Source organism: Aspergillus flavus, chromosome 2, assembly GCF_009017415.1.
Source record: "Aspergillus flavus chromosome 2, complete sequence".
NCBI lineage: Eukaryota > Fungi > Ascomycota > Eurotiomycetes > Eurotiales > Aspergillaceae > Aspergillus > Aspergillus flavus.
This window is the reverse complement of record NC_092409.1, coordinates 6,305,293-6,314,854: the sequence shown is the minus strand read 5'-3', so window position 1 is coordinate 6,314,854 and position 9,562 is coordinate 6,305,293. Positions and strand designations below refer to the sequence as shown.

The following is a 9,562-nucleotide window of genomic DNA, read 5'->3' as shown; positions in this document are numbered from 1 at the left end:
AATGTTGACCCTAATGTTGACCCTAATGTTGACCCTAATGTTGACCCTAATGTTGACCCTAATGTTGACCCTAATGTTGACCCTAATGTTGACCCTAATGTTGACCCTAATGTTGACCCTAATGTTGACCCTAATTCTATTAATTTTATAGTATATAGAAATTATTTCTAAATATTATTATAATAATAAATAAATACTATATATTTTAAATATATAATTAAAATAATAAATATAGATTAGAAATTTTATTCGTAGTAATTAATTTAATTAAATTTTATAATAAAATTTATATTAATTATAATATATTTTTCTAAGTAATTAATACTCTATAAAATAGATAGTTAATATAAAAAATATATCTAAATAATCTTATTAAATCTAAGTCTAATTAGATCTAGTAATAGATTATAAATCTATATAGAAAATTTAAAATAAATATATATTAACTTTAAACTGGCCCATTTACTAAATAGGCCGCACTGCAAACCAAATATACTATCTTTTTCCACCCCTTCTAGACTAGGGTTTTATGTTTCTTTATCTAGCTTGACGGACATCACAATAGCTTTCGGGAAAACAGTGGGCCCATGGCATCCGGACTGGCAGAACCACCGGGCGGCCGAAGAGAGAAACGTCTACATTGAACCGGCATCTCATTTGTTTGACGCATACTTAGCCATCCCCCAGGTCCTTCCTACTCCTTCTACTGTGTCTTCAGATACTAGGGATGCGATCCTCGCCATTATTTTCAGGAATTGCGCCAAAGATAACATGATGAAGGTGGCCTCGGCCTTTCCTTCCGCGGAAGTAATAAGTCGACTTCTCCTCAGATTTCTCGAGTCTCATGCCTTGGAAGAGGACACATGGATCCATCTTCCCACCTTTGATGCGAATAAAGCCCCTCCGAATTATTGATGGCTTGTGTTGCATCCAGTGCCATGGAGTCTACGACGAGTACCACTCGAAGGTTTGGCAAAGCTCTTCATAGTATTCTACACCCCTACCTCTTTCAAGTAGTAAGTTCTCCACCATATCATTTTCTCACATACTGTTAGAGGCTAATGAATAGGACATCAAATTAGTTTGAAAACAATATCATTCGTACACGACAGTTACTATACATCCAGGCTCTCGCACCTTTTGTTCAAATTGGATTATGGTGTGGAGATAGGCGTATGATGGAAATATCTGAAGCGACTGTGGGATGTCTGGTCCAAGTGAGAGCAACGCCTTTCTTGTGAGACCTGCTTCAGCTAACTTTGTATTAGATGCTGCGATATAGTGGTCGTTATCGAGGGTCTACGTTCCCCAGTGTTAGCCTTTCTTGGGACGACGATGGAGAATTTCTCGAAGCCAGATGGCGTGACTGGGTGGAACAAGAATCATTCAAGAGGTATATATCCAGGATGATCGATCCATCTGACTTACAAATCTTAAGTAAACTTAGTGGATTGGTGTTCCACATACAAGTGCATTGCTCAGAAGGGTCGTTGACAACCGGAACCAGAATGCCTGTTTCCTGCTTTGAGTTATTACTTCCACTTCCAAATCATCGGCAACTGTGGACAGCAAAGACACCGGCAGAGTGGAAAGACATATACCTCAGCCTTAATCCTCATGAGCTATCCCATAAAATCTTAGCCCGTCAGGTTCTTTCAAATTTGCTAATACTCTTGTCATTGCCGGACATATACGACTCTGGTTTAGCTCATTCGATAGTCCTGCATTGCATTTCTTCTATGATCCGAGAATACCAACAAAGCCAAAGTCTTTGTGAGTCTGATGTTAACGATATGACGCGCATGCTTTTCCTGCCACTGCCAAGGAATGTGAAGAGGAACAGCTACATCGCCGTCTGCAAAGCATGCGAATAATCAACGAAATGCAAAGCACTCAAGACGCCATCCACAGATCTTTATCAATTGAGCTTTTGTCTATGCATCCTTTTGCTCCATTTGGTCAAATTGAATTGGCGGCTGGCCGTGAAGGCGAGGATGAAGTCAAAGCTGCATACCAGAGTGCCAAAACTGGACCCGGGGCTACCAAGCCCGACAGGCGGTTTCAGATGCTGGCCAGGCAGTCCGCTACTTACGTGAAATTTCCCCATCGCAGTTCACAAATTTCCATGCTATCATCGCGTACCAGGTCAGCTTATGCCTGTGGATTTATGGAACACTCGCCGCCAATAATGCTCCATCTTCAGCTGGTGGCATCCCGTCAATTATGTCACAGCAGTTTACTCTGGACACGGACGAGAAAGCCAAAATACAACAATGGATAAACCTTAATCGAGGCATCCCTGCCATCTGCAAAAGTCTCTCTAGTGACGGGGCTGAACATGGAGATCAGATTCTGCTTTTTCCAACCCAGCAGATTATGATCTGTCTACAGGAGCTGCTACCACACGAGCTTTTGACAGATAAAAGTCATGTGTTGATTGCATCAGTCTATGATCTTATGTCTGCTCTCAGCACTGCTAGACCAGGCCTTTGCCTTTCTTAGAATGGGAATTCGAGGTTTCCCTTTCACGGAAGAAAGGAGCAGCATTCTACCGATGGCTCGTAAAGACTGCGAGAAGGAAACACAAATTTTAATACCCTTAGCAGTCAGAGTAATGTAGGCATGGTGGAGTAAGACCGCGGAACAATTCTCAACGCTCTAATACAATAATCGCTACAAAACTGTAAGAGATATCGCCAGGGCCCGATATTCCACAGGACTGAAAGCTCAAATAATTCCGAATCGACGATTCAGAGTACCCTAGTCAGGCGTATATAGCTTCCCGCCGTTACATATATAGAAACACTAAATTAGGCTAATCAGCGGACAAGGAACCACACTTGACCGTGCAGCTCCCAGGTACTAGGGTATAGGGTAAGCCGGGCTGGACTCTAAGAGTGTAGAATATACGGGATGATTGCGACAGCAGCAAGTGGCATTACCTCAATTATGAATACCCTCAACAGTCTGCAGGACATACCACATCATTCCCTGCCATCTTCGGCTTGGTGCAGACCCCCATTTTCTTGCGCTCCTTGCGACTCGGGATGTCGCTGTTCTTCCCTGGCATAAGACGACCCGGGTGTATGAAATTGAACAACACGAGAGCTAGCAGCATGGGCAGCGAGTCGAGGCAGTATTGGTAGGCCTCATGGGAGGGAACTGTGCTGTTGAGGCCCTGCCCGTATTCGCATAGACGGAAGATAATACGCAGCTTTTCTTCTTAGTTCGGCTTTATTCCACGGAAGGAAAGTGCTTACTGTGATGAAGACAAGACACGCGTAGAGGACATAGAGTAGCTGGAGAGCCTTTTTCGTGTCCGGCGAGTGTTGTCGCAGAATCTTGCGATGCAGGACGATGGCGCACACTACGAACAACAGAATGAAAAGCTGTTGCACGCCCACACCAGCCATGTAGATATGCAGCCCGGTCATCTCCGTGCTGTATGATATGTTGTTCCCGGCCGCCTGGGCTGCCCCATAGACTTGGATGACAAATGCACTATGCTTATTATTAGTCTGGATTTCAGTTATGAGTTGAAAAGAGAGGGAAACCATGCATGATGTCAAGAGTCACGAAGGAGAACCCAAAATGCCATGGCCGCATACGCATCACCCGCGCGTCGTCGGTGAAGTTCCACACCATCCGTCCCATGACCATGTACACAAATGCATTGGTCCAGAGCGGGGCAATGAGGATGAGCACAAACCATGCAGCGTAGTCATCGTAGCTGGCTGGGTTGAGGATACTAAGCACACGGAAGATGTAGGTCACTGTCTGAATCGTCCCGGACATGGCGATTACCCAGCAATAGAGTTTGCGATGCAGAATGGCCTGCGCGATATGGGCGAGAGTCGTTAAGCCAAAGAGCACAGTAAGCAAGTATGCGGCGCCGATGGATGGACAAAAGGTCCACATCGTAGCCGGTGTCGTGAGGGCTGTTGAGCCGTCATTTATCTGGTTGGTGGCTGCAATGGGACGTATGGAGTACTGTACCTTTGCATTGTGTCATGGTGCTTATGATGATGTGGAAAAGTACTCCAGCGGAACCTGCGTGAGGATGATAATTCTTCACACGGATGTCATGGCTTTAAGCGCTGTTCTATCTCTATATCGCTGCCTGATGGCAAGAAGGTGTCGTGATCATGAAGCTTAGGGCTAGTATATAAGGCTATGTATCTCATTGGTACTCTCATATACACACACCAATCACATTGCTGGTGCTATCCGGCACAGCCGTTGTCAGCAACTTAGCATGCCCTGGACTATTTTTAGACGGTGGGGGCCATTCGAGAGCAATCTCATATCTAACGAGGGCTAGCTGGATGGACTACCTATCGAGAAAGCTCCACATTCTGGTGTGTTCAGCAAGAGTCTAAGCTGTAAACCAGCATAATATAGTCTCAGAGAAACGGCGGCCGAGGGGTATAGTCCTTCGTGCCTTCCACTTCAGCCCAGGGTCGTGAATGAGGAACATCCAAGCAGAAACAGAGTTTCAAAAGTTCGCTGCATGCAGCCTCTCAGCACTAGTAACATGCCACGCCAATAAAAGCCCATGCTAGTAAACATTGTGCCGCCAGCGTAGACTATGGCTGCCTGGTATATGACTAATATACTCGTCCAACCTGTACGCATGGCCTAAACGAGAAGTCCGACTTTCGACCTAACTGTTAGAGGGACACCATTCCCTTCTAGAAAATTATATAACTTACATCTTAATACCTAACGTGTCAATTTGGATTATATCGAACCATGACCAGGGAACGGTTGGTAGGCCTCGAGTCGTCGAGCGCACGGAACAGGACAAAACTCTATTTTCCTTCGTCAAGGTCTTCGAAATATCCTGGGCGTCTTGATACTGGGGGCTCTGATGTGGGAGGTGTAAAGAGATAAACCTGCCGAATGAGGCGCAGTGCATGCATATAAAGCTTGTAGGGAAGGCTAGTACTCGATAATAGAGATTTAGATTATGATTGGCCGTAAGTGCGAAGCTTGTAATGTTTGAAATGGTGTTATCGCAGCATCTATGTCATGGCAGTAATACTTTGAGGATGATGATTACAATGAGATATACGATTTTAAGATCCAAAAATATCGACAAAGGTTGGAAAGCACCGGAGTGAAAGCGCATAGGGTCATCCCATAGGCAGCGCCGGACCAACCCACCTGATCTAGAGCGTGAAAGTCAGTAAAGATTCTAGATGTAGCCACTGAGATGATGGTACTATCCCGTGCCATCACAAACGTTCCTGAGAAAGGGAGAACATGATGACAACCAGCCGCAGACCCCTACATAACTAGGTAACAACGATATCCCCGATTTGACGGCTTATTATACACGGAATTGCCGTGCGGATCTGCAAGCCTGCTGGGCCGACGTCATCCAGAAAGTGGTTTCTTGGAAGTTGGGTGCAATTGTCCAACCACGCCTCGGAAGAGCCCATGCTTGGCCGACATGGGCGTTAGCGAACTCTTCCTCGGGTCAGCTCTAAGTTGTGCATGAGATCACGGTGCTCCATATGAATTTCTCGGCAACCCACGTAACTTCGGGCTCTTGTCCTTTTCTTCGGAGGGAATCCGCAGACATTGCGTTGTCTCCTCGGCATCGAACCTACACCGAGTTCCCTTTCGAGTAGCGCCGAGTTCGCTGGACCTTTCGTGCTCCACATAAAACCTCACCCAGACGATCTCTGCAGATAGTTCCGATAATTCTCCGAGGTCATATTCCGCCCATCTCCGGACAGCACCCACGCTTCCCCACGTACTTCCCCTTTCCCCGGACGGTACATGTTGCCATCGGTGGACTATTGTGCATCGGGACTTGCCATGAAATCTTCCATGGAAATTCTGCGCAAATGAATTGACAAGCCTAAGACGTCCTGTTGAACTCAACCAAAGTATCAGAATGGCCAGCGTAAGCAGAGTGCAGCTGGCGTTCCGTAGATGACTTATTCAGCTTCGGCGGTCGTTCTTGAAGAGGCAGTAGAAAGAAGGCTCTTGAGCTTTTGCGCGTGGCAATTCGACGCTAATCATAACCACAAAGCACGCCTAGTCTACTTGGCGGATTTGCGGGGCTTGGAAACGTGTTGCCTTTGCGGAGAACCCATGGGGAAGCTTGGCGACCCTCGATTCCAAGCCAGTAGAGTTGCCGATTGGTCAGGAGAATTGTGGTCGCGAGTGGCGTTGCATCCCGGAACCTTGGCAATGGACGTTGGATGGCGCTTTCATGCCGTAAATCATGGAGAATATGTTGACTAGTGGTGGTAACAACGTTCTCCTCGGCCAGGATTCTCCACCATCATAGTCCGTGTCTGGATTTCAAGGAAGATGGGCAAAGAACATGCGAGGGGTCATTGGCGCTCTTGTCGCGGGCTGGAGTGCGCAAGGCACCCCACACACCAACCTTGGCGATACGCTCGACTCTTCGAAACCTAAGAGGTGCTTGAGCCATAAAATGCCTCGAAGAGATCATATTCCGCTAACATCCATCCGCAGTGCTAATAACACAACACTGTGCCCTGTAAGTACATAAGGCGAGCGGCTCCTGCACCTCCTGTCACCGCTTCCCTCGTTTTCGCCAATCTTGGCACCAATAATTCACAGGACAGCGATGTTATTCACACGCCCCTCCAACGAGAAAGGAGCTGCCTGGCCAGCCATCTTGGTCGGACTGTTCGCCGCGTTCGGTGGTATCCTCTATGGCTACGACACTGGGACCATCTCAGGCATCCAGACTATGCCCTACTGGATCGAGGAGTTCGACAACCCGAACGCAGGCCGCATCGCCCTAATCGTTTCCATCTTGTCAGTTGGCACCTTCGTTGGTGCACTTGCAGCGGGTATCATGGCAGACATTACTGGGCGACGGTGGGGAATCATCCTGTCGGCCATGTTGCCTTTCAATCTCGGTGTCGCCCTCCAAACTGCCGCTACATCTCAGCCTTTGTTCATTGCTGGTCGATTTTTTGCAGGTCTTGGAGTTGGCCTGATTTCTGCCCAGAGTGTGTTGATCGGCAGAAGCTCTTTCGAATTTATGGCTAATTGTTCCAGTCCCGATGTACCAGTCCGAGACTTTGCCCAAATGGATCAGAGGCGCAGTGGTTGGATCTTACCAGCTTTGTATCACAATCGGCCTGTTCCTGGCTGCCATTGTGAATTGGGCAACGCAGCACCGGCCGGACAGTGGTATGTCCAATAGTCGAGGTCGTTTGACTTCATGACACCGCAAGGCTAACAAAGCTATAGGAAGCTACCGTATCCCTCTTTCAATTCAATTCGCATGGGCTCTCATTCTTGTGGGCTCCCCCTATGACAAGGTACAATGCAAGACTCTATAACTGACTGCAAACAGGCGGGCGGCCTCTTCTTCCTCCCCGAGACCCCTCGTTTCCTTATCAAAAAGGGCAACGACACCCAAGCTCTTCGATCCTTGGTTTTCCTTCGCCGCTTGAGTGCTGATGATCCTGACCTTCTCGCCGAGATGGAAGAGTTGAAGAACAATTGGGAGTATGAGAAGTCCATTGGCTCTGCTTCGTACCTTGAATGCTTCAAGGGAACTGCTGGTAAACGTACCATCACGGGAATCATACTTCAGTCACTTCAGCAGCTGGTGGGTATCAATTTCATCATTTATTATGGGACAAGCTACTTTGCCGAGAATGTGCAAGGTCTGCCAGACTCCTTTATCCTGCAGGTGATTGTCAACTCCATTAACGTGGTCATGACGCTTCCTGGACTTTGGGCAATTGACCGCTTCGGGCGACGACCTGTTCTACTGACGGGAGCACTTGGTATGGGCGTCTCGCAATATATTGTTGCGGCCTGTGGCGCCGCAACCCCGACTTCGAATTTTACGTCGCAGTGCGCCCAGTTCGCTTTTATTTGCATATACATCTCTTTCTTCGGTAGAGTGAACTCGATCATGCCCCAGTGAACTCGCACTAACACATGCAAAAGCATCTACCTTCGGTCCCTGCGCCTGGGTTGTCACAGGAGAGATCTTCTCCCTCCAGACTCGTGCCAAAGGTCTTTCCATGACCACTGCAGCAAACTGGTTCTTCAATTGGCTACTCTCTTACATCACGCCATACCTCACTGGAGCGCTTAACCCAACCCAATCGAACGTGTTCTGGATTTGGGGTAGCTTCTGCTGGATTGCGTTCGTCTTTACATTTACCATGATCTATGAGACCAAGGGCCTGTCCCTTGAACAGGTCAATGAGCTTTATGAAAGTGTGTCAAAGGCCTGGAGGAGCGCTAATTACCGTTCTGAGCTCCGTAGGATGTCTGTTTCTGAAGCTTATCGCAAGGAGTCGGTGGATGAAGAGACGAAGCCTTCGGAAATGGCTTGTGAGGATTCTAGCAAAGTCTGATTAGCTACCAGGTGCCAGTTCGCAAGTCCTGTCACCAAAGCGACCCTTTATCGAATCCCACCATATCGTGATAAGCTGGTCGTCCTCATTTCGTTCGAAAGGGCCTTGATGATAGGTAAATAGGCACTCCCTCTCACTATTGGGGCCTCACAGCTCGTTATATAGAAGGATTTGATATAATAGCTATGATTGGAAAATCTAATTCTGCCAGGGAAAGGACTTATGTGATAAAGAAGGTATGATTGGACAGTCCAAAGAATCCGCAAATGAGTAAATCACGTCGGGTCTGCGCAGACCTACAACAATCCTTGAATAGAATGTACAAGCCTATACCTAAATGACAGCGATCCATTATCCTTGGGCCTTTTAAACGATACAATGAAAATAGACTTTGCAGAAGACCTATGCCCAGACGTTCTCCGCCGGACGCTGAATGGAGTCCGAGTTATCGAATTCAGCACGCTTCCATTCAGTGAAAGCATCAGGCTAGACCTCGTCGATAGTGAGCTGTCTACTATAAAAAGGAATACAGAATACCACTTCATGGTCAATGACACCATGGCACTCCTCACGGCTCGAGAAGTGGCCTCCAACTTCTCAAACCTGTATACGAGCATTGCAGACGTGACCAGACCTGCAGTGGACTTCTCCATCTTCCTAGATAATATGAATCTCGTCATTCTTAGAATACGATGCGTATCTTCTGGAGATCTGAAATATGCTATAACTAACGCTAGATCTGTGCTTATTAAAGCCGGTATCTTCTTGCCCTATAAAGCTCTGACAAGTATTCTGGTAATATATTGCTCTAAGCCTTATCTTATGACTCTTCTGACTTCGAGTAGGTAAAAATAGGATGTTTCCAATCCAAAGTCCCTTAACTCCTTCGCGAAAATAATTTTAAGAAGATTGTTTCCATCATATTAGAGTGCGTCTTGCGAGAGCCTTCTGGTATGGTGATTTTTAGCCAGCTACTACAGAGAAGTATAGTCTAAGTACTGTCTGCCAGCCCAGAGGTGGCTTTGCTATATCTTACACAGTTGAAAAATCCAATATATCAAGAGCTCGCTGCGTCGGGGATTGTGTTGACGGAGCATTTCCTACCGCAACAAAAGGATGTTAGCAAATCCTATTGTTCAAGCCATCCGGGTCCCTCTGATAGAGAACTGTGAACGAAGATATAAATCTAC

The 9,562-nt window shown here is 46.9% G+C and overlaps 3 protein-coding genes across 3 annotated transcripts; 2 read left to right on the top strand and 1 right to left on the bottom strand.

The window, feature by feature from the left end:
- Positions 1 to 938: 938 nt before the first annotated feature.
- On the top strand, positions 939 to 2,502 carry F9C07_2100971 (uncharacterized protein; the record flags this gene model as incomplete). The annotated part of the gene is made up of 6 exons (XM_041285118.2): positions 939 to 1,016; positions 1,083 to 1,217; positions 1,269 to 1,393; positions 1,708 to 1,773; positions 1,912 to 2,092; positions 2,146 to 2,502. 6 exons carry the CDS (start codon positions 939 to 941, stop codon positions 2,500 to 2,502), a joined length of 942 nt encoding a protein of 313 aa, XP_041143864.2.
- Positions 2,503 to 2,651: 149 nt separating this feature from the next.
- Positions 2,652 to 4,140, bottom strand: F9C07_2278506 (RTA1 like protein-domain-containing protein). The gene is made up of 4 exons (XM_071510307.1): positions 3,997 to 4,140; positions 3,560 to 3,938; positions 3,261 to 3,501; positions 2,652 to 3,214 (listed from the first exon to the last, which is right to left on the bottom strand). Exons 1-4 carry the CDS (start codon positions 4,010 to 4,012, stop codon positions 2,960 to 2,962), a joined length of 891 nt encoding a protein of 296 aa, XP_071364155.1. The 5' UTR covers positions 4,013 to 4,140; the 3' UTR covers positions 2,652 to 2,959.
- Positions 4,141 to 6,212: 2,072 nt separating this feature from the next.
- On the top strand, positions 6,213 to 8,878 carry F9C07_2278505 (putative transporter). Its single transcript, XM_071510306.1, has 6 exons — positions 6,213 to 6,438; positions 6,496 to 7,001; positions 7,051 to 7,185; positions 7,246 to 7,295; positions 7,352 to 7,904; positions 7,957 to 8,878. Exons 2-6 carry the CDS (start codon positions 6,611 to 6,613, stop codon positions 8,370 to 8,372), a joined length of 1,545 nt encoding a protein of 514 aa, XP_071364154.1. The 5' UTR covers positions 6,213 to 6,438; positions 6,496 to 6,610; the 3' UTR covers positions 8,373 to 8,878.
- The last annotated feature ends 684 nt before the right edge of the window (positions 8,879 to 9,562 follow it).